General features: G+C 43.2%; 1 protein-coding gene across 1 annotated transcript in view; it reads right to left on the bottom strand.

The window, feature by feature from the left end:
* The window catches only part of LOC126159222 (galactosylgalactosylxylosylprotein 3-beta-glucuronosyltransferase P-like), a 172577-nt gene that overhangs the window by 54472 nt on the left and 92421 nt on the right, over positions 1-25684 (bottom strand). The window contains exons 2-3 of the mRNA XM_049916500.1: positions 20696-20885; positions 3813-3970 (exon numbers count right to left, since the gene is read on the bottom strand). Coding sequence (XP_049772457.1) covers positions 3813-3970; positions 20696-20885 — 348 coding nt within the window. The remainder of the gene's footprint in view (positions 1-3812; positions 3971-20695; positions 20886-25684) is intronic.

Genomic DNA, 25684 nt, shown 5'->3' with positions numbered 1-25684 from the left:
TACAATGTCATCGGAAAATCTCATGGTTCTTATTTCTGCTCCCTCGAATTTAATTCCTATTCCAAATTTTTCAGCCGGCCGAGGTGGCCGAGAAGTTGTAGGTGCTTCAGTGTGGAACCGCGCTGCTGCTACGGTCGCAGGTGCGAATCCTGCCTCGGTCATGGATGTGTGTGATGTCCTTAGGTTAGTTAGCTATAAGTAGTTCTAAGTCTAGAGGCTGATGACCTCAGATGTTATGTCCCATAGTGCTTAGTGCCATTTGAACCATTTTTTTCCAAATTTTTCTTTGGTTTCCTTTACTGCTTGCTCAATATACAGATTGAATAACATCGGGGATAGGCTACAACCATGTCTCACTCCATTCTCAACAAGTGCTTCCCTTCCAAAGCCCTCGATTTTTATAAGTGCCTTCTGATTTCTGTAAATATTGTAATTAGCCTTTCGCTCCTGTGTTTTACCCATGCCACCTTCAGTATTTGAAAGAGAGTATTGCAGTAAACGTTGTCAAAAGCTTTCTCTAAGTCTACAAATGCTATATACGTACGTTATGCTTTCCTTAACCTAGCTTCTAAGATAGTCATAGGGTCAGTACTGTCTCGCGTGTTCCTACATTTTTACGGGATCCAAACCGATCTCCGAGGTCTACTTCTACAAGTTTTTCCATTCGTCTGTGAAGAATTCGTGTTAGTATTTTGCAACCGTGACTAAAGAACTGATAGTTCGGTAATTTTCGCACTTATCAGCACCTGCTTTCTTTGGAATTCGAATTATTATATTCTTCTCGAAGAGTGAGGGTATTTCGCCTGTCTCATACATCTTCCTCACCAGATGAAAGCGTTTATTCATGGCTGGGTCTCCCAAGGATATCAGTAGTTATAACGGAATGTTTTCCACTCCCTGGGGATTTGTTTATACATAGGTCTTTCAGTGCTCTGTCAAATTCTTCACACAGTATCATATCTCCCACCTCATCTTCATTTACATCGTCTTCCATTTCCATAATATTGCCTTCACGTACATTTCACTTTTATAGACCCTTTATATACTCCTTCAAGCTTTCCTCTTTCTCCTCGTTGCTTCGGAACGGTTTACACCTGAGCACTTGATATTCATACATGAAGTTCTCCTTTCTCCAAAGCTCTCTTTAATTTTTCTGTATGTGGCATTTATCGTACCCCTAGTGATATATGCTTCTACATCTTCACATTTGTCCGCTAACTATTCCCGCTTAACTATTTTGCCCTCCTCGTCGATCTCATGTCTGAGACGTTTGCATTCATTTTCGCCTGCTTCATTTACCGCATTTTTATATTTTCTCCTTTCATCAGTTAAATTCAGTATCTCTTTTGTTATCCAAGGATTTCTACTAGGCCTCGTCTTTTTACCTACTTGATCCTCTACTGCCTTCACTATCTTATCTCTAAAAGCTATCCATTCTTCTCTTACTGTATTCGTTTCCCCTATTCTTGCCAACCGTTCTCTTATGTGCCCTCTAAAACTCTCTATGACCTCTAGTTCTTTCAGTTTATCCATGTTCCTTCTCCTTAAATTCATATCTTTCCGCAGTTTCTTCACTTTTAATCTACAATTCATGTCTGTGATATATGTAGTTATACGAAAGTTAACTTAGGAGTGGAAGCAAATCATTTGAGAAATATATCAAGCTTCATAACGAGTAAGAACTATGCGCGATCTTGACAGACATTGCACCACACCGTTGCGTTGTGCTCTTGCTACTGAACGTGAACGCTACACAACCACAATCAATGTAGCATTAAGTTTTAAAATTGATTTAGTGCATACCGGGGTCAGATATCATGACTTCCACGTGAACACAAACAATGCATCCTGCGTTATACCCTCATCATCAGTCATCAACACATTCTAGTTGTCTATTATTTCTTTAATACAACACTGTGCAGAAGTCCATTATTACTAACTGATGTGAGGTTGTTGATTGTAATGTGTGAAGTCTGGTACTGTTCGAACTAGGGAGAATTGACTTTTTCTATAGCGTACAAACTTTTATTGTAACAGTGTTAGGTAAAGCGTGGTGCTAAATCTAACTAATCATTCCATTTTATTAAGCATTAGATTCAAGAAAGACTATAAGTTGAAAGTGAGACAGACTCTAGCCAAAAGGCGTGGATCTATAAGAGGTCGCACGTCTCTTGGCGCTGAGCGGTGCTGGTGGTGTGGCCAGTGGTCAACTGGTGGGCAGCAGGTGGTATGGAAAGGGGAGTGAATGTTACACATATGAAATGGTACTTATGTTGTAAGAATAGCTTTTATCTTGGGCATCATGTGGTCGCACTAGATACTTTAGCAACTGCTGGGAGTCTGATAATTTTCATTTGGTGTGGGACTTAGTCAAAATTCAGCAGCTATGATGTGTTGTTGAGTTGTGCTCTATGAGCATTTGGTATCGGGATAACTATTACACTTTCATGCTAATACGCTGCAGCAAGTTTCACAGATGGATTTATTTCTATGTTAACTATTTCAATAAGTTGTATAAGACCACAAACTTTAATGACCGTATTTCAAACAGCTGCTGGATGAATAAAGACTTATTGCAGTTAAAACTTTCTTGACTGGCTACTTCATTTAATTGTGACGCCACCCAATACTATTTATTTAATTCAATACAACCAATTGTACTTTATGTTTTTTATTATTCGCAATGACTGTCCAACGTTTGGTAAATTTGGATTGACGATCACTGACAGTTGATGTACATTACGCAGTCACGTTACTGCCTGGCGTGGAACCTGACTTTGATGGTTTAGGATTTCCGATATTAGTGAGTCAAATGTCTAATCTGAACCACACCATTCGCAACACTACCCTACATCATATTCTTTCCTGGTAAATGGCCAATGACTTTTCTCATCAGGAATAATCAAATGCGATTTTAACTTTCCTCATTTAATCCACTTTTTTCCATGCTACATCGATATGGGATGGGGAACTTGATTCCCACTGATCCAGGGCTTCCGCTACATAAATGGCTGGACCCTTCGTTCCTGAAACAGTACTGATGGTTTGGTGTCCTTATCATATGCTGGGGGGAATAGAGGGAAGGTGGAAGGGGGTTTATGCAGGCCACGGTCGTCTAGAAATATACTTAATACAGCACTGTTATCCACTACATCGCACTGCTTGCACCAGAGCCCACGACAATACACTATTTTGCATTAACTGTGTGGGGGAAATCGTTAGAATCTGAGGTGGCCGTAAGTGCTCTAAGCCACTGTGGTTTTGAACATGCCATCATTTCATTTACTGCCAGTTTGTATCTACGTATGTGTGTGCAACAATCCTGACTCATTTTCATAGCACCATTTTGAAAACTGTGAAGCACAACACATTTTTCACTACGTATGGATCTCTCTTAGTGAATGTGATGTCCAGTAAGCATACTTTATGCAGTAGGTTAGTCTGCCTTCCAAAATTTCTTGTACCATTAAGCAGTATATTCTGTAGAAAACACACAAATAGGGCTGTAAGGATTAGTCTTTAGTTCTCGTACTCTCTTACAGCATAAAAACATTTATCTGTTGCGAGGTATGGCTGCAATTGCGTTCCTCAGAACAAAAGAAAACAATGTAGCTACAAGTGGGCTGCCGTGTGTGTTATCAAATTCAAGAGAAATTTAAGAAGTTACACAAAAATTTTTAAGATAATCATTCGAAATTGTGTGGAAACTACTGGAATTACGAGATGATTTAAGTTCATAAATAATTTTTAAACAACTGTAACTTCAAATAACTCACATTCCATTAATTTCGGTGTAAAAATTGATTTCTTACTTCTTCAAATAACCGAATGTCATAAGAGTTGTCGTCATCAGCAAAATACAAGACCCCTCTCGATGCGTTTGCTCTTATCCACTGCAGGCCCCTATTTCGTTGTGGCACTCCACGTGGTTTGACTCCTGGTAGGATGTTACACTCCTCCGGCATAGGCGCTACACAGAAAATAAACAGCAAATTAGAACGGAGGTAACATCTGGCACGCGAAGTGCATCAACTTGCATAGCCCGTTGAAATAATTAGTACGTCGATTAAGTTGTAACTTGGACAGCTGAAAGAGCTGGAATGATATTCTTCACGACTGGAATCAATCAAGATTAAAACATTATGAAACAGTTTTTTAGGATAATATACAGGCATTATTACTGTAAAACTCCAGAGTTTAATAAAATATTTTGTCTCCGTACACTAACAGTATTTTATTTTCCTTATTGTGTTTCCTCTTTAGTGATAGCATGCTCAGGCGCTAATTCGAAATGACACACAAACTGAAAATTAAAGTATAATGCTTATGAGAATGAGATACCACGAATATTTGGTTTTCTTCCATAGTATGATATTACCAATTTATAATAGTGCCTTGATTTCTCATGCTTACAAGTTTTAAATTGTCCACATTTGTAAAAGATAACCCTATTTTGAAATTTCAGAGACAAATGTACAGTCTTAGACATAAAAACTGACCGCCGGCCGGCCGCCACAGAGATTAAGTCCGAGTCGTTCACTTAAGGTGGCCAATAAAACTGACCGCGCTTGACAACTCGATGTCCGGCCATCTGCACAATCTGGCAACACTGTAAGACGCGGAAGTGTTAGGAGGAAGTGTTGTCTACTTCCGAGATGTTGTTGGAATGTGTGAGCCCGTGGTGTAGTGGTAATCGTTGAGCGTTCTAAACTTCTGGTCGCCTATTTGCGTCCAACTGGTTTTTTTTTAACTACATTTCGGCCCTCGTGTAAAGTTATGAGTCTGATTGAACATCGAAGATAATTCGCTTCACATTCTACCCACCAGCAACAACAAGTACTTCCAGAAACAATTCCGCAGGACAGCTCATGGCTGCGGAACAGCTTACGCTCGACCGTTTCCTCGCGCTGTAGCGGCTACCGGCCAGACGCCACCCGCCGCCTGAAATCCGGCGCCGCCCAGGTGAACGCTGCGCGACGCTGTCAGTGTATGTATCAACTGTCATTTTCGAGTCTGAAGTTCTAGTTATCATCTTATAGTTAAGCATTGGATTTTGCATACCTGAAAATCATGAGCTACCGTTAAACATTGTAAAAGTGCGTTGCAAGTGGGAAAAGGTGTAACATCTACAACACAATATTTACTTTTCGTACAACAGAGGGGTGAATGCAGAGGAGGCAGCTAGAAAGATTTGAACTGTGTGTGGAGCGAGTGCTTTTGGGAAAAATACACCAGAAAAAGATATTCTTGTTTCAACAAAGATCGTTCTGGCATGGATGATTTTCCACATTAAGGAAGTCTCGATATGTTATGGATTACCATTTAGCCGTCATGCGACATTTGCATTCAACAGGCAAAGTTCAGAAATTTGGTGTAGAAGTACTGCATGCTCAAATTCGAAACAACAAAAATCAATGGAGTAACTATTATTGAAAGTCATCATGTCGTTCACTGAGCATTCCTATGCAGTACTGTTACTGGTGACGAGTTATGATGCCTTTATCGTTAACTTCCTAAGAAGAAATGAAATGCTGAGCCCCACCAAAGGACGTAAACTCGAGGAAAGGGAAATGTGAACATAATATTTTACATCTGATACCTCCAAAAATGTGTTTTGCGCTACGAATTCTGCCCCAAGGGGTGTGTGCATCACAGCTGGAATTTGTTGGCAACAACTGAGACACCTTTCGGTCGCAGTGTAAGACAAAACTACATCGCCTGTGCTACTGCATGATAACGTACTCTGTTGATTTGAGAAACAAAACTATCCAGGAGATTCATAGGAAAGTCGTCTCTCAGGCACTTGTATTGATAGGGAAGTCCTCTCTCAAGCACTTGTCCCTCTCGTCATATACTCGTAAAATTGTACCTTTCCAGCTCTTGATCGGTCAACCGTCACGGCAATTCATTTGTAGACGAAAATACTCTTCAAACTACACTTGTTTAATGACATCATTAGAACCAGTAGGTTTCTACAGGCGTAGAATTTGTAAAGTACTTTAGCATTGTCAGATTGTTTTAGATATCGTGAAAGGAAATTCCGCTGCTGACTAATTTCTCTTTGATGATTACTGTCGCGATCAGTAAACTAATGGAAAACACAATTAAAATACTCACTGTACTAATACAAATTAAATTCAGCTTACTACGGAAACATCACGATGGCAGTCTATCTTAATAAAGCATTAAGTATCTGTAAGACGATTGAGCCTATTTTAACACGAATTAGTAGGATATTACCGACTTTTGACTTTGAGAAGGTCTGTATTTACTTTATGTCCTGTATCATTCTCAAGTATTATGAAAATGTGGCAGTTCATAGATAAAATTATGCATTCACAACAATAAAAAATATATCGGCAGTAAACAAAAGTAACATTTGGAATTTTGCAGTACTGTAAGGTTTTCGCTCTGACACTAAGAGGCACTAAAAATAGCAAGACGAATTTTGCTCGAGCGCTGTCTTACGATTTCCTTATTGAGTTTGTATCTGCCTACTTGTAGCTCTGCAACAGAAGAATTAAAAATCTGGCTTTCAGCGAGTCTCGAAAGGCCAACAGAGGCAGCGTTCACGCGACAGGCAAGCACGTTACCTAGCAGCTAGCGGACAGGTTGTGTGCCGTTGACTTACTTATTGGCCCAGTAGGCTCTATGGCAGATAAATCGCAACATAAGAGGTGGGAGTATTTGTATTTCCCGTGTGGAACGACTTTCGCTGACTCAAAAGCATTAACCTGATATCCTTATGTCACATTTCAAGAGAAAATCACATTATTCAGTTGAAATGACACAATAATATCAAGTGAATTTAGTAGGCTAGTTCTGTGCCATCAAGGAAGTAACTGGTCGGTCTCAGAGTTGCCAAACATATTCTCCGCTGTTGCCTAGTCTCAGTTATACTGCCAGGAAGGATACCAGCTGATGTGTTCTGTGGGGGACCTCGAAAATAACTGTATCTTCGTCTCAAAGTTGCGGGTGGCAAGGGCCGCAATATCCTCATTATATGTCATTGAGTCTTATTCGCATTTCTGTAACTAGGTTTAGGGGCTAGAGTGTAATTACTTGTAATACATCGATGCACTGAGTGCAAACTGAATGTCATAAATTAATAACTGCGACAAGTATTTGTGTTTACCGCCTTAATCGGACAGAAACATTGAAAGCATATTCACCAGACGCGATTCACAATTTTGGAGCTTCTCCAGTGGTTGAGTTGGCAACGTATATTTGCTGTACAATATTGTTATTGAGATCACTGTCATTGGCACATCCTCCAGAAGACAGGCATGGCCTGGCTTTTTGTTGTCGGCTTTTCTGACAGATATTCTGCCTTTGCTCGAAACGTGAAGACTTAAGGCGAATTCGAATATTCCATATGGAGAAAATTTGATGTTTCTTTTCTTCCAGCTCTAACATTCAAAAAACATTTACAACAAGCGGCAGGAAAGCGCCCGTGAACCAACAATTAATAATGCAGTCATAATTAGTGGAATCTGAAAAATTCAATCTGTCATCTGATAATTGTGAAAAACTACTTTTTTCATCTGCACAGCAGCGCAGTATGAACTCATGGGTTTCATAGGATTCCTGTACATAATTTCGTAGTGACCGTTTACAATGGCAGTAGGGGAGGAGCAAAACCATCTGACTTGAAACATACTTTCCCAATGGGATTTGAATCTTTGGCTACAGTTGCAGCAGCACGTCCAGTGAGGTATCAAGAATGTGAGCAATCACTCATTGCTGTAGTATAGGCTAGGGCAGAAAGAAGCAGGTTTCCGACAAAATAAGCGATGAAAGACACTGTCGCTGTCACTTATTAAAGAGGAATTATTCAGAAAAATACAACTATATGTAATGAAACGAGTAGGTTGATGCAGCTCCAGTCCAGCACTATCACTGATTTGCCAGACATTTTCCGAATAGCACTTAAGATAAAAATGTGTGTATGTGTGTGTGTGTGTGTGTGTGTGTGTGTGTGTGTTCTTTCGGACATTTCGGAAATAACACACACTACGAATCGAAATAGACAGCCTTGTTAATCAATTAAATATCGAAAGACGGATGTCCAGGCTGTCATGGGCGTTAAAAGAGAACAACGGCGTCAGATGAAAATTTGTGCCTGACTAGGTTCGAACCCAGATTCGTAATGTCTTTTCGTTCGGACATGTCCGAAAGAACAGACACCACACCTATATCCATATTCAGGTTGTCTCAGGAGGAATAGTAGATATTTTAGCGGGTGATAAGGTGGTAGTACAGACGAATTGCATAAAAAAGTTACAATTAAATGCGTCCACTTTTTATTGAGTACAGCGATACAGCTGTTAGTACGTGACCCTAACAACAAAGGAAAGGCAAATGAGGACGTTCAAAATTGATTTTCAAAAATTCCCCCACCAACTTCAATGCACGTTTGACTTCTCTTGATAACACCACGTGTAGCTCTTCCGAGGTCGTCTTTGCGTTCTTTTATGAGGGCTGCACTATTCATAATCCGAACGATCAAATCGGCTGTTGGTTTTACTTTTTCTTTGTAGACTTCGCCTTTAACCATCAGTGCAGGCAAATATCCAAAGAGATAAGTCCGGTGACCTTGGTGGCCAAGAAAAGTGTCCATATCTATTGAGCCATCTTCCGGGAAATGTTAGGCTTGGATAATGTCACCTGACGACTAGAATGTGCAGTAGCCCCGTCATGCTGGAGGAACATACGCATTCTTGTAGCCAAAGGAACCTCTTCCAATAACGCTAGAAGCTCATTTTCAAGGAAGTGTAGACAACAGGGTCCTGTAAGGACCAACATCCGAAACGAAAATGCATTGAACCCAGCTACATGTACTCGATAAAAATTGGACACATGTTATATGGCATTTTTCTACAATTTGTCTCTACTACCACCTCCTACAATATTTACAATTCCTCCTGAAACAGCCTAATTATTTAGCTCTCCACTGGTAGTCGAAAGTTTTCAGTGCTAGACGCACGTCGTCATCCGAACACTCGCGGGAAAACAGTGTGGCCGCGAGTGAGTGGAATAATGGACGAGGGGTTGGGGGGGGGGGATGGGGGAGGGAGGGAGGTACCGCGCATGTGGTATGCGGCAAAGATGGGAATTCACGTCTGACGAATACCGTGTTTAGGTAGGTGCTGCAGAGAAGTTGGCTGTTGTGTCCCGATAGTGCCCACCGTCGGAGGTTTGAGTTCTCCCTCCGGCATGGGTGTGTGTGTTGTCCATAGCGTTAGTTAGTGTAAGTTAGATTAAGTAGTGAGTAAGCTTAGGGACTGATGACCTAAGCAGCTTGGTCCTATAATATCTTACCACAAATTTACAAAATTTTAAATCCAAAATACTGCATCTCTGTTCTTACAATAGTGCAATAGGTGCGCACTGGTTAGATGTAACTGAAGAGACTCCAATTCGGATTGTGGTTAAAGGCGAATCCCAAACGCATGGCTACGAACAATTGGGACGGAAACTTAATGTCATCGGAGCCTTGTTGAAGGACAATGACATGTGATCGTTAGACCGACTGCAGAAAGTTCAGTTTATAAATACATACATACTTAGCAAAATATATTATGTCGCAGCAGTCTTACCGATACCGCAGGACACCGCACATAAAATACTAGCTGCAGCGTATTGGTGTGTGTGCAAACAAAATATCTTAAAAGTATCCTTCCACACGGCGACTTCGCAGAAGCAAAACGGAGGACTTGGAATTAAAGACGTTAAATCTAGATGTGATACACTGTTTCTAACTCGTGCTTTTAAAATAATACATGCCACTAAGACAGGCATCATAAAACTTCTGTTCCTCTCGATAGATCCTGGGGATAGGAACGCTCCTGTTAATGTAGCACATATAGATGCCAGCCTAGATTACGTCCGGAAGTACTATGTCGATTGCAGCTGTATAAGACTTCCATCAGCACAAACCAAAATTAGGACCGTCTATAATTATATTACCAGACATCGTTTTCACAACCCAATTCAGGTAAATTAACCTACTAAAAACTGGATGAACGTATGGAAAAATATCAACAATAAAATTCTACCAGTGCCGTATGGTACGACGTTGTAAACGAAACCATACCCACAGTGGAACGATTATGAAAAATCAAATTGAGGCCATCTCCATACTGCGACAAATGTCGGCTTGTAGAAACAGTAGCGCACATGTTCTTATGTGAAAATAGAATCAGAATTTGGGACTAGAATTGGAAGAAAATAGCATTGTCAACAGAACCGCAGAAAGTCATATACCGATAACTGAAGTCTTACAACCCAACTGGAAATGTTACCCGTCCGCAAAGAATAACAGTTTTTCGTGGCTTCTCGGACAGTTTGTGTTTTACGTGTTAACAAACAAAACTTCGAACTAAGAAGAGTACATGTTTTATATTGCACAAGAACATTTTAAGCTGAAGAAAAATAACAAGTATAAGGAATGGTTTCAAAATTTTTGTCTATTGCTTTATGTGGGCTACAAAGAAGTGGGCAGTTTTATTGATTAGAAGCAGAATACTATTCTTTCACCTTTTTTACTCCTGGAATCTGCTTTTACGTTGGTTCTAAAGTCAGAACTGTTCTAATTTGGTAAAACCCTTCCGGCTCCGAAATTTCTTTCATTTGTTGAAAAGTATATGGCTTCCTTACAGACCTCATATGCATCCAGTGCATAATAACTTAAATTGTGAATATGTTTCTGAATGAATGTTTATTTATTTTTCCGTCACCCTTTTGACTGTTATAAGTTATGTTCTACAAGGAACGCACGCCATTGGAGGCGGAAATCTGTAATTTATTTTACCTTCATTACTACTTCAATTTTGTTCTACAGTTTAAGGCATATATAGGAACAAACATTCGACACCTGCCCTCTTTGCCCCCGCCGACCTGGTGCTGAAAGTCTTCTCAAATTAACAAAAAAAATAGTGCAGTGGTCAGCACGTCTGTCTAGTAAGCAGGAGGTCCAGGTTTGAAGCCCGGTCGGTCACAAATTTTCATCTGCAGTCGAAGCTGTATTTCAACGCGCTGTGACAGTGTGGACGTCGGTCTTTCGAAATTTAAGATGCAATTGTTTTTTGAGGCAATAGAGGTGATTTGCGAACATTTGTCTTGCCATCAATGTAACAGGACTTCGACGGCATCCAACCCTTAGTCATTGCTTTGTGACGGCGCTAACGCATGTTATATACATGCGAATTAGATTGTAGCGCATATTTAGTAAAATAACGAATGGTCAGTATACAAGTATTTACGAAAAGTAGAAGCAGCATTGCAGCTAACTGATCACTTAATCAAGTGCAACGTTAAGTACCTGTATAATGAGTCATTCCAGCTGCATAGCTGAGGGTAATATTTGTTAAGCAATTAACTGCAAAATTTATGTAATATCCGCAAGATGATCTCTGTAGTCGTACTTTATCATTGGCTGCTCGTGAATGTAGTACTATGTTCGTTAAATCGGATTACTCTAGCCGGTGCCAAATAAAAAGAAGTGACGACGCCACCACACTATCTTTACTAAAGTAGGTATTCAGCGCTAAATTATGTGCGACAACACTAACGTAACTGCAAGCAGTTTGATAACAACACCACCACTACTACTACTGCCAACCTGTATCATTATCATCACACAATTGTAACTCGCAGTGATTACAATTTGCTGATGTTTGTCAAGAATAGCGGAAAGGGCCTCATGAATATGAAGTTCCATTTGCATTACGCCTACGGAGAGAATCCTAAATAACAGTAATAGGTCACCCAGCGAAGAGAAGAGTCCACGTATTGTCTCAAGTTCTTGCAGTCTGATATTAATGCAGTTCCCGATGGCTTCACACTAACGAATTCTTTTGGCTATCGGAATACTCATCTGGGAATTATCAAAGTGCAATTGCTAGAACGCTCAACTACCTTAATAACACCTCATTCAGGATTGAATGCGACTCGGAAAGTAACGTTAATTTGATGCTTCCGCCCATCTCCTGACGTCTTACAGAATGAAGTCTGAAGTGCACGCACAGTTGTGTTGCCTGCCGCATGGGTTCTGTGAATATGAAGTCATTGCTGAATACAGACATGTGCAAATATCCTCACTGCTCTAGGGGAACTCGTCCTTGTTGCATTTTTCCCATACCGTAATTAGCGCAATAACGTAATGTTTATTATGCTGAAGAACTTGATGCCCACAAGTCCTTAAATAAGGATCTCCGAGCGGTAGTAATGCATGAAAGGAAACAGACTGTTGGACAAAAGAATGGACAGCTTCCTGCTTTTTTGCTTTTTCTATAGAGCCTACGATAAGAATCTGGTATCATATTATGCTTCTGAACCCTAAACTGTTTATTTTTTTACTTCATACTAAAACAAAAGCTATGATATGAGAAGAGGAAATGACATATACTTCTCAGGAACTTTAGTTTTTCGTGTTTATTTTCTCACTTTATACTGAGACAAGGGCGTTGATATGAGAAGAGGAAATGAAATATACGCTTCCAAGACATAATATTTCCTTTTTTCTACTACTGCGTGCATGGAAACACTGCAGTTAATTTTTGCGTCTTAGATAAATTTTGGTGTCACCTCACATTACCTTGTGAGAGAGTTCCCATTTTTAGGGATTCGAATAGAGTGGACATTTCATCACTGGTAAATATTCTGATGACTAATGACTTGGTACCCGTTGCAATTCCTCCATTGCACCTGTGAGTAGAGTCTCACGTTTGTTACTACAAGAACATGCAGGCAGTGATGTCCGCTCACTGCAGTCAGAGCCAAGGTGATTTCTTTCTGTATATGGCGAAGCGTCGGCTACAGTGTCCACGCTCAGCGAAAATAAATAAATCGCGGAGGCATTGGGCACTGCTAATCGCTGCACTTGTCGCGAGCCGCGACAACAAGAGCGCACTGTCTCCCCTAATGATATTATGGACTTCATACATCTTACTTACTTAACGTAATGTGCAGGACGTGGGTTAGTTAAAAATTCAGTTTGTAACTTCCCATCGCATTAAAATACTTTACAGACATATTTGATGCAATATTTATTGTCTCTCTAATGTTAGTAGTTTTGATAAAGTTTGTGCGTGAACACGGAAACACACACACACACACACACATTCATTGATTCCAGTGATTATGACGACTACTGTGTGTTGAACGACACATGCACCAATCAATTCCTCAGTTGGCGTCGAGTGGATGAGATTTCTCAATGACCTTGTGTGTGTTGTAGATTAAAACTGAAGAAACTGCAAAAAGGTGGGAATTTAAGGAGATGGGATCTGGACAAACTGATTAAACCAGAGGTTGTACAGAGTTTCACGGAGAGCATAAGGGAACAATTGTCACAAATGGGGGAAAGAAATACAGTAGAAGAAATATGGGTAGCTCTGAGGGATGAAGTAGTGAAGGCAGCAGAGAATGAAGTAGGTAAAAAGACGAGGGCTAGTAGAAATCCTTGGGTAACAGAAGAAATATTGAATTTAATTGATGAAAGGACAAAATATAAAAATGCAGTAAATGAAGCAGGCAATGAGGAATACAAACTTTTTAAAAATTAGATCGACAGGAAGTGCAAAATGGCTAAGCAGGGATGGCTAGAGGACAAATGTAAGGATGTAGAGGCTTATCTCACTAGGGGTAAGATAGATACTGCCTATAGGAAAATTAAAGAGACCTTTGGAGAAAAGAGAACCACTTGTATGAATATCAAGAGCTCAGATGGAAACCCAGTTGTAAGCAAAGAAGGGAAAGCAGAAAGGTGGAAGGAGTATATAGAGGGTCTATACAAGGGCGACGTACTTGAGGACAATATTCTGGAAATGTAAGACAATGTATATGAAGATGAAATGGGAGATACAATACTGCGTGAAGAGTTTGACAGAGCACTGAAAGACCTGAGTCGAAACAAGGCCACGGGAGTAGACAACATTCCATTAGAACTACTGATGGCCTCGGGAGAGCCAGTCTTGACAAAACTCTACCATCTGGTGAGCAAGATGTATGAGACAGGCGAAATACCCTCACACTTCAAGAAGAATATAATAATTCCAATCCCAAAGAAAGCAGGTGTTGACAGATGTGAAAATTACCGAACAATCAGTTTAATAAGCAAAAAAAATGGTTCAAATGGCTCTGAGCACTATGGGACTTAACTACTGAGGTCATCAGTCCCCTAGATCTTAGAACTACTTAAACCTAACTAACCTAAGGACATCACACACATCCATGCCCGAGGCAGGAATCGAACCTGCGACCGTAGCGGTCCCGCGGTTCGAAACTGACGCGCTTAGAACCGCACGGCCACACCGGCCGGCCTGTTTAATAAGCCACAGCTGCAAAATATTAACGCGAATTCCTTACAGGCGAATGGAAAAACTAGTAGAAGCCAACCATGGGGAAGATCAGTTTGGATTCCGTAGAAATATTGGAAGACGTGAGGCAATACTGACCTTACGACTTATCTTAGAAGAAAGATTAAGGAAAAGCAAACCTACGTTTCTAGCATTTGCAGACTTAGAGAAAGCTTTTGACAATGTTGACTGGAACACTCTCTCAAATTCTGAAGGTGGCAGGGGCAAAATACAGGGAGCGAAAGGCTATTTACAATTTTTACACAAACCAGATGGCAGTTATAAGAGTCGAGGGATATGAAAGGGAAGCAGCGGTTGGGAAAGGAGTGAGACAGGGTTGTAGCCTCTCCCCGTTGTTATTCAATCTGTATCTTGAGCAAGCAGTAAAGGAAACAAAAGAAAAATTCGGAGTAGGTATTAAAATCCATGGAGAAGAAATAAAGACTTTGAGGTTCGCCGATGACATTGTAATTCTGTCAGAGACAGCAAAGGACTTGGAAGAGCAGTTGAATGGAATGGACAGTTTCTTGAAAGGAGGATATATGATAAACATCAACAAAAGCAAAACGAGGATAATGGAATGTAATCGAATTAAGTCGGGTGATGCTGAGGGAATTAGATTAGGAAATGAGACACTTAAAGTAGTAAAGGAGTTTTGCTATTTGGGGATCAAAATAAGTGATGATGGTCGAAGTAGAGAGGATATAAAATGTAGACTGGCAATGGAAAGAAAAGCGTTTCTGAAGAAGAGCAATTTGTTAATATCGAGTATAGATTCAAGTGTCAGGAAGTCGTTTCTGAAAGTATTAGTATGGAGTGTAGCCATGTATGGAAGTGAAACATGGACGATAAATAGTTTGGAAAGGAAGAGAATGGAAGCTTTCGAAATGTGGTGCTACAGAAGAATGCTGAAGATTGGATGGGTACATCACATAACTAATGAGGAGGTATTGAATAGAATCGGGGAGAAGAGGAGTTTGTGGCACAACTTGACAAGAAGAAGGGACCGGTTGGTAGGACATGTTATGAGGCATCAAGGGATTATAAATTTAGCATTGGAGGGCAGTGTGGAGGGTAAAATTCATAGAGGGAGACCAAGAGATGTATACACTAAGCAGGTTCAGAAGGACGTACGTTGCAGTAAGTACTGGGAGATGAAGAAGCTTTCTGAGGATAGAGTAGCATGGAGAGCTGCATCAAACCAGTCGTAGGACTGAAGACCACAACAACAACAACATTGTGCGTGTGTGTGTGAAATCTTATGGGATTTAACTGCTAAGGTCATCAGTCCCTAACCTTACACACTACTTAACCTAAATTACTCTGAGGACAAACCCACACACCCATGCCCGAGGGAGGACTCGAACCTCCGCCGCGACCAGCCGCATAGTCCATGACTGCAGCGCCTTAGACCGCTCGGTCACTTACCTTGGATTGCAAGAATTGTAAGGAGGAGACTGAAAGTAAATGGACTTGTATGCTGAAGAGCTGCGACAAAGCAAAGCTTGACCGATTAGATTTATCAGTTTCATCAACCTTAACGAATGAGATAGAGTTACATTCGTTACTACTGTTGAAAGTTGTATAAACTACGTCGAAGGACATAGCCTTTCATTCCTGAAGAATCTTACAGTCATTAGTGATCAGTTTTGTAGTAGATAATATCAGACACGACATGCACTGTTAGTCCACAGTTTATTGTCTGTGCTGTTGTGGCTGTCGTAAGTATCCCACTTACAATGTCCGGTGGCCAAAACCTTAAGGCCAGTGTAAGTTAAGCTAGAATTACAGAAGAGGGGCTTACACTATGTAATAACATCTATGACGAACCCTATATCATTAAATACGTTGAGATACAACAATACTAAACAACTCGAATTGAATGGGAAAAAATATGTTTCTTTTATCAAACAAATATCTCAAGATGACATTCATGCTCCAAACATGGCTAGAAGCAGACACATGACTTCACTCAGCAGTCAGACTGTACCACAGGACAGTATTCAAACACCAAACCGGACCGTGTCTCAGTGAGTATCTCAGGACTCTTCTACTGTGCCAACTGGACATTACACAAGTTGTGCCAGTGACCCTTTACTCTATGCAGCATTTAAAGATACCTTAGTATTGATGTATGTCGCTATCCACACATGTACTCAAGTTAAGTATTATAAAACTTCCATTAATAAATAATTGTAAAATGTTGCTAATCTGTGTTGCGAAGTATTTTTCCGTAGCTGTTGCTAACTGGACTGCTACAAAGCTCTACAAGTACAGCGGATGCGTGCAACGTTTATATGCCACATTTACGCAATACATTTATACGTTTGAGACTAAGTGCATTTGGTAAATGAAATGTATACTAATTTAGTAGGGATGAATTGAAAAATCTTCCTGTTGTTAACAATGTATACCAATTTTATGGTGTTTAAATGAGAAATCTTACTTTATGAAGTAATATCTTTTCAGTGTTACCTAATATCACCAGACGTAATTTCATTGACGGGTTGAAATGTTTACACAGAATGTTTTCTTTGTAACATTTCAATCGTTTTCGAGGATTTATTCGCACTATTACAAGAAAAAGTAGTGGCTTTATGAGTTTATTAGGAAATTCTTAAAGTTGAAATAAATTACGTCACATTGTAAATTATATATGGTAGTGAGTAAAGATAAATCTGCGTTTTGCATCCACATCTAACTCTATACTCTGCAAACATCTAAGAAGTTCATGACATGGGATATTTCCCATTGTGCGTGCTATTGCTGCTCCTTCACATTGTGTATATGTATGGAGCACAGGAAGAATGATAGCTTAAATGCATCTGCATATTGTGAACGTCTTGAAATCTATATGGGAGCGATACGTGGTGTTTCTGAGCTTTCTAAACGAATCCTACCTCTTGAAACATTGTAAATAGGCTTTCAGGGGACAGTTTGTATCTGTCAATATGGATTTTGCAGGATCTGCATAACATAAATTACCATATTCTAGATGAAATTGAAATCTTATCAAGTTAGACAATCCTTTCGGACATTTTTGAGGGGAAACTAATTACGAATAACTGTATGATCCGCAAAAGGCTATGGTTACCATTGATACTGTTTGCAAGGGTCTTTGATATGCTACTCAAACAACAGGAATCAGAACATACTTTGCTGTGGCAGGCTTGAAATTGCTTCTACATTTTTCGATAATCTGCAGCCAGTTAATAGACTCCTGTCACCCAATCAAGTGTCAATTGTCTGCAAGTGTTCTCATATTTCAATACAATCATACAGTGTCGGAACGTTTGTACGTCCAAAAGCATTTATACTGAACAGCTGCGTAGAGCTCTTGACAGTATCCACTACATCGATGATATACTTGTCGTCAAGAGTTGCCCTATCAGACTTTCTTAAAAACCAGAGTAAGATTCGATGTACGTTTTGTGGAGCTTGACTGTAGGCCTGCAGGGAGTGGAGATGCCTAGGCTGCATGCCGAAGTAGTCACACGGTGTAAGGTCTCCCGCAAGTTGGAACGCGGGTGCAGAAGTCGGTTATAATTACTGATACTTGTCTGAGAATATAAGAATGAATCTTCCATATATTCATCAACGAAAGCAATAAGACATTCTTTGTTCCACTGTGGAGACACTTGTAGCCACTGAACTGCACTTTGAGGTTCTGCTCCTTATCTTGGCCCCTATCTTCCAGCCTGTGACGCCAGACGCCGACTAGACCACAGACTGGCCAGCGCAGATAATGTCCAGGGAACGCCTGAAGGAGAACAGCACAGGAGTACTAAGCGAAAACGCAGTGAGGTCCCTACATATTGAGGCCGTCCAGCGGGCGACGGAGCTTGGTGCGGTGCCAATATGTGAACCACCTTCTAAGCTTACAGCGAATAATACTCCATGGACGATGGGGTTTACAGTAAGTCGGAAGTTTGTAACACCTCAGAAACCCGGTGAGGACCGGGATTGTCGTCCGTGAACAGAAAGTAGGAACCTACCGCACTCCAAACCAGAATAACATTATCCAGAATATCCTCCCTGCAATACCGCTGTGCTGTAATGCTACATCGCGTAAAGATATCCAGCACTCTTCGACCGTCTTGCATAATGTCTGCCCACACCTTAAGGTCTAGGCCTCACCGGTGACGTTTACGAACATTCCGTAGCGTGTAATGTGTTAAAAAATTGTAACCAGAATCGTCTGTCACAATGCAATGGGATATGTCGGAGAACATCAGCGTGGACCACTTTTGTTGAACCCACTTCACAAGCTCTGCACGCCAAGGAACGCATTCTCGACCACTGCATGATACAAGTGGGATCAGCTGCACAGGCTTTCGTTCACAAAAAGCAACCCGATATACATGCCGCAAAGTGCTTCTCACAGAGACACATTGCAAGGGCTGCAGCGATCTGCTCTATTTCGCAAACAGGGTCACGTATCGATCCTTTTTAGAGTTTGGAGGTCCGTCTACCATCACCGGAAGTTCCACCTTCAGCGGCCTGTTTTTAATCGCGATATGACTCATTTGGACACAGATACAGGGTGTTTTAAAAAGAACCTTACGATTTTGAAAATTCATATAAATTAATTCATGGTACGTACAGAGGTGACTGTACTGTCAATTTGTAGGCAAATACATCAGGTTTTGTCTCACTTAGCTCACTAGAGCGGAACCGAAGCGCAAGGAGTGCTAGCGGCAGTTGCGTGTGGCTGCCTTCATTGGACCCCAGCGCTAGCTGTGAGTTCTGGTTTGAAGAATCAAAGTCGGTGACAACAGTTAAGCGTAACTTACGTACCAAGTACACTGAAGATCCGCCTAGTAGGCCTAAAATTTATGAGTGGCGTAAATATTTTGTAGAAGAGAGTGCTCGGTGAGACATGGGAAATCATCAGGTCGTCCAAGAACATCTGACGATGTCGTTGAGTGAGTGAGACAACGTTTTTTCAACAGTTCGCTCACTCTCGTAGGAGGGTCGTCCAGTAAGTGATGCCCCACATTCTTTTAAAAAGCCGTAAGTATACATGGACAAACGACCCTGTTGGGGCTTCGTATTTGACGTTTGTTCTGTGCGCCGGTGAAGTTTCGAACCATTAGGCAGATCGCAGAGTCGTAGTACAGCGTCAAAATTTCGTCTACACACTACTCACGGTACAAACATTATTGAATTCTTGTGTGCACAAGAAAACCTTGGTGAAGATCCATAAACGTTTTTGTGCGGTATATGGTGGTGCCGCAGCTAATACGAGTACAGTTGGGCGATGGGTAAACAAAGTTACAGCCTCAGGAAGTGCAGAAACAGTGCTCCATGATCAGCTACGCTCAGGACGTCTAGCCACAGCTACTGATCCAGACATGCTGAATCGTGCGGATGCCATTATTCGTGCCGACCGGCGCATCACAACTCCACAATTGGCCCTACATTTGTCGGTCAGCATTGGAAATGGATCTGTAATGATCGAGACTCTCGGATATTCAAAGAGGTGTTCACGATGGATTCCACGAATGCTCACAGCCGACCACAAGATTCAAACATAGGACATTTCATCTGAATTGTTCGAGCGTTTAGAGACCGACGGAGAGTCCTTTCCGTAACGGATCGTTACGAGGTACGAAATTTAGGTGCAGCACTTTGCGCCGGAAACAAAAAGGCAGTCCACAGGGTGACATGATGCTCATGCACCACAAAATAAGTAACTCAAAACAACCCCCTTCGCGGTAAAAGTCATGGTGACAGTTTTCCGGGACTGTAATGGCGTCATTGATGTGATGCCAAAAGAGTCAACAATCAATTCAGCAGCATACGTGAAGACTGCAAATAAACGCAAGAACCGTTTCCGACGTGGTCGGTCGGACAAGAATCCAGCAGAAATCATGCTCCAACACGATAATGCAGGGCCACACAAAAGCCTGAGAACCCGGGGAAACATTGTGAAATTGGGTTGGACGTCATTGCCTCATCCACTCTACATTCCAGACCTGGCACTCTCGACGTTCCATCTCTGTGGGCCACTTAAAGATTCTCTACGGGGAACAAACTTTGAAGATGACAAGAGTGTCAGTCTTGCAGTATCAACATGGCTACGCGTGCAGGACAAGAGCTCTTCGACAGAGTTGGCACACGGCCATAGAACGTGATGGACACTACGTAGGAAATTAGGACACGGACAAGACATGTTCATGTGTCTCTACATTACATTCTGACGCTTAACAATAAAATTGTTGTGAGAAGAAAAATGTGGAGCATCAGTTATTGAACGACCCTCGTACATAGGATTAGGCAACAGCCAGTGACTGTTAGAAGCTTCGGCACAGTGGAGAGCGCTCGCTACTCACCGACGAGGTGGTCGTAGCGGACGCCGGTACTGGCGAGGAGTTCGCCGACGGCGGGCGTGGTGCGGGCCGCGTCTTCGATGACGAGCCAGTGCAGCGCGGGCACGTGCATCAGCGTCTGCGCCAGGCGCGTCAGCTCGGCCAGCTGCTCGGGCCGGCGGTACGTGGGGGTGATGACGTACACGGTGCGCTGCTGCGGCGGCGCGGAGTGGGGGGCGACGGCCGCGTGCAGCAGTTGGCAGCGGTCAGCAGCGAAGGCAAGGGCGACGGCCGCCCGCGAGCAGCGCTGCAAGTGGCGGCGACAACCGAATGAAAACAATCGCGTCAATTTCCTTTACTCTACGTCTATGGTCACACGTTTTGTTTTTCTTTTTTTTTACATCAGACTACCGGATTCGTTCTACAATGACCATCTTCAGATCTCTTTTATAAAACCATGTCCTAATATACTGGAGTGTGTGTGTGTGTGTTGGGGTTTATGGGCGCTCAACATCGAGGTCATCAGCGCCCTGAAACACATTAAAAGGAACGAATGTGGACAGACCTAAGAAAACTGAAGCACACACGCAAAGAAAGCAGAACAAGAAAGAAAATGATATATAAGAAAGTAAAACCGAAGGAAAGGGAAAACATGGCAACAAAAATGCCACTGAAATTGTCACTGGCTGGCGACTTACATAATGTTATGTGTCGACAGAGGGGCCGACACAGTGTTATTTTGAGGGGCCGAATAGGCGCGCTATGAGCTCACCCAGAATATCGTGAAGTCTGAAACAGGATGCTCAATGAATGCTAATAAGAAAAGTACGTTGCTTTGGGAATACTTAACTTTAATCCATCCTTTTGGTATACATCGTTTATGGTGAATACAAGTAAGACTCTCTCCAGATATGGTTAACTGCGCCTTGCTAGGTCGTAGCTATGGACTTAGCTGAAGGCTATTCTAACTGTCTCTCGGCAAATGAGAGGAAGGCTTCGTACGTCTAGTCGCTAGCAATGTCGTCCGTACAACTGGGGCGAGTGCTGGTCCGCCTCTCTAGACCTGCCATGTGGTGGCGCTAGGTTTGCAAGTACTGACAGTGGCGACACGCGGGTCCAACATGTACTAATGGACCGCGGCCGATTTAAGCTACCACCTAGCAAGTGTGGTGTCTGGCAGTGACACCACACATAAAATATGGGCGAGCTTGTCACACAGTGAGCAAATTAAAATCCTCTCCCTAAAATCTTTGTAAAAACATTTGACATGGCACAGAACTTTAAAACTTTAACCACATTCGTCCGAGTGTTGCCTAAAAGAGATGGCAGGTCCGCTGGCAAGTCAGCCGCGGCCCGCTGGTCAGAAAATAAAGCGCAATCCAATAAAACGTGGCGCACAGTGACCTGGACGCCGCTAGCACCACACATTGGAGGGTCTTCTCTCCGGAGCAGGAAGCCATGCGTCATACGGCTGTGGCCTATTCGAAGCCGAGTGAGGAGAACCTCGTCCCGTCGATGGGGCTGAAAGGAAGTACACCACACACGCGTTGTGGGCCTGGCTAGACGGAGCTTATTGTCAGCCACCTCCAGCCACTCATCCTCCCACCGACACATGACTCGTGAGCTCAACAGCGAGGTGAGTGCGTGGAAGGGGATAGCACACTGAGATACGTGTGGATCGAGACACGCCTCCTTGGCTGCGAGATCTGCCCTTTCATTCCCAGCAATGCCGACATGCCCCGGAACCCAGCAGAAAGCTACAACCTTCCCCAGCCGCTGTAGTCGGAGGAGGGCATCCTGGATGGTCTGGACTACTTTATCTGCCGGACACAAATGGTGCAATGATTGAAGGGCACTGAGTGAATAGGAACAGACAACAAATTTAGGAGAGGAAGAATGTCTCATCTGCTCCAGCGCCCGCAAGATCGCAGACAATTCTGCATCAAAGACAGTAAAAGTCTGAGGCAGTCGGACCTTGAGGACACGATCTGGAAAAACAACTGAGCAACCAACGGAATCCCCTTGTTTCGACCCATCCGCAAAAACAGCTACATAGTCGTGGTGCTCAGATAAAATAGCAGAAAATGCTGCATTAAAAACGGTGGCAGGAGTGCAATCTCTCTTGTACTGCAATAAATCTAAAATCACTCCGGGCCTCTTCAGTAACCAGGGTGGCAGGCGGTTAAAGCCCTGGATTTGGGGTTGTACAGACTCCACCCAGCGACTCTAGCACATGTTGCACACCGATCCCAAATGGCAACGTAGCCCGGGGACGGTGGGAAAAAAGGCGGTCCATAGGTAGATGGGCAACAAGGCGGTGAGCAGGCGAGCTGGGAGCTGCAAGAAACTTACAAGCCTGGCGCACCAGCAGGAGCTGCCGCCGGATGGTAAGTGGAAGGTTTGCCAGCCTCAGCACAGAGGCTGGGTATGGGACTGGTCCGATAAGCACCCGTAGCCAGTCGAATCCCAGCATGGTGGACAGCGTCAAGGATCTGCAAATAAGACGGCCTTGCTGACCCATATACTGTGCACCCATAGTCCAGCCGTGAACGCACAAAAGCCCGATAAAACTGAAGAAGACGCGCTCTGTCCGCTCCCCAAGACCTGCGGCTGAAGCACTTGAGGATGTTCAGTGCCTTCAGGGTTCTGGCTTTCAAGTCACGTAGGTGTGGCAGCCATGACAACCTAGAGTCAAAAATTAGGCTCAGAAACCGCACTGTGTCTCTAAAATGTAGGACAGCATCCCCCATATGCAAGGCAGGCAAAGTAAAAAGACGACGAGAACGATTAAAATGAACACAAACACACTTATCGGCAGAAAACCGAAAACCTGTCTTGGCAGCCCACTCCTCTAACCGCCGCACTGTGAGCTGCAACTGACGGCTCAAGGTTGCGACACTGGAGGAGGAACAGAAAACAGCAAAGTCGTCCACAAACAAGGAGCACTGTACTGGACTCCTCACTGTAGACGTTATACTGTTGATGGCTATGGCAAAGAGGGTAACGCTTAACTGCCCTGGGGGACACCGTTCTCTTGCTCAAAGCGATCAGACAGTGTGTTACCAACGCTGGTCCGAAAAAACCGCTGAGACAGGAGAGACCGAATGAAAATGGGGAGGCGTCCACGAAAGCCCCATTGATGCAGTTGTCCAAGAATACAGTGTCTCCAAGTAGTATCATATGCCTTACTGATATCAAAGATGATACCAATACAGTGATGCTGACGGAGGAAAGCCTGCTGAATAGCCGCCTCTAGGAGGGTCAGGTTGTCGACCGTGGACCGAAATTTTCGGAATCCACACTGAAAGCGGCTAAGGAGCTGTCTAGTCTCTAACAGCCAGACCAGACGACGGTTAACCGTCCGTTCCAGGGTCTTTCCAACACAGCTTGTCAAGGCAATACTACGATAACTACTGGGACATGTGCGGTCCTTTCCTGGTTTGAAGAGAGGGATGAGGATTGCCTCCCTCCACGAGGTGGGGAACACTCCTGTCTGCCATATCAGGTTAAAACATTCGAGGAGGATTTCCTTTGACGTCGCTGGCAGATGTCGAAGCATGGAGTACCGGATGCGGTCGTAACCTGGTACAGTGTCAGAAGTCGCAGTAAGTGCCGATTCAAGTGCCCACATGGAGAAAGGGGAGTTGTAGGCCTCAGAACTGTTCGACCGAAAGTCCAACTTCGCTCGTTCGACAGTCGCACGGTAGCGATGAAATGCTGGATCCTGTGTTGCAGTGGCAGTACTTTGTGCAAAATGCTCTGCCAGCGTCTGAGCAATGGCTCTGGGTGTTGTTTGGAGGCATCCCTGGTTCAGGACTGCAGCTATTGGTAGACGGCTGCGTTTACCGGAAATCCTCCGGATGGCTTCCCATACTTTTGTGGAACAAGTGGAACGGTTAATGGATTCCAGGAACTCCTGCCATGACCTTTTATTGCTCTCTTTAATGACACGGCGTGCCCTGGCTCTCGCGATGCGAAAGGCGGTAAGATTGACCGCTGTTGGGCGGCATTTAAATCGGCGAAGAGCCGCACGCCTGTCCCGGATGGCTGAACGGCACTCTTCCGTCCACCAAGGCACAAGGCGCCGCTTAGGAGGGCCAGAAGACTGTGGTATGGACAGGTCAGCAGCATGATGGATTACAAGTGTGATGTGATCCATACATTCCTGTACCCTGTTGTCAAAGACAGCCAACCGAGTGAACAGAGGCCAGTTAGCCCTGCCAATCATCCACGATGGCGGCCTCTGCTCCAGCAATACACCATCCAGGAGAGGAATGCGGATGGGGAAGTGATTGCTGGAATGAAGGTCGTCAATGACCTCCCAGTGAACAGAGTCGGTGAGGGCTGGAGAGCAGAAAGATAGGTCAATGGCTGAGAATGACCCAGTAGCAGTAGAGAAATGAGTTGGAGTACCTGTGTTGAGGATGTACAACACTTGAGATGTTAGGAGGCTCTCCAAAATTCGACCTCGAGTGCAAAGAGAAGTGGAGCCCCACAGGACATGATGGGCATTGAGGTCTCCCAGGAGGAGAAACGGGCGGGGAGTTGGTCGATAAGATCTGTAAGAGCATCTAAGGTCATTGAATCCAGAGGGGGTAAATAAAGGGAGCAAACGGTAAGCCTCCGACGGGAATGAATTTCAACTGCAACTGCTTGCAGGTCAGTATCCAGGGGGAGAGCAGAGAAGTGGTGGTCATTATTGACAAACGCGGCGACTCCGCCTTTGGCTCTGTCTCCAATCAGGTCATCTTTGCGATACAACGTATAGCCCCTGAGTACAGGAGCATCAGATGGTTTTAGATGTGTTTCCTGTAAACACAAGCACAGGGGGCGTTGCCGTGCTAGGAGGTGCAGTTCCTCCACATGTGCCCGGAATCCATTCATATTCCACTGTATAATGGGAGCCATCTATCAGTGTGGGAGTACCTTCAGTCTCACTTTCTGTCGGGGAGGAGAGCCAACAACAGGTGGAGGCTGTTTTGGGGCGAGATGATTGCCCCAGTCTGACATCAA

This window comes from Schistocerca cancellata, chromosome 2 (genome assembly GCF_023864275.1).
Source record: "Schistocerca cancellata isolate TAMUIC-IGC-003103 chromosome 2, iqSchCanc2.1, whole genome shotgun sequence".
In the NCBI taxonomy this organism is placed as follows: Eukaryota; Metazoa; Arthropoda; class Insecta; order Orthoptera; family Acrididae; genus Schistocerca; species Schistocerca cancellata.
The sequence above is the reverse complement of the archived record's forward strand: the minus strand, read 5'-3'. Positions and strand labels throughout refer to the sequence as shown.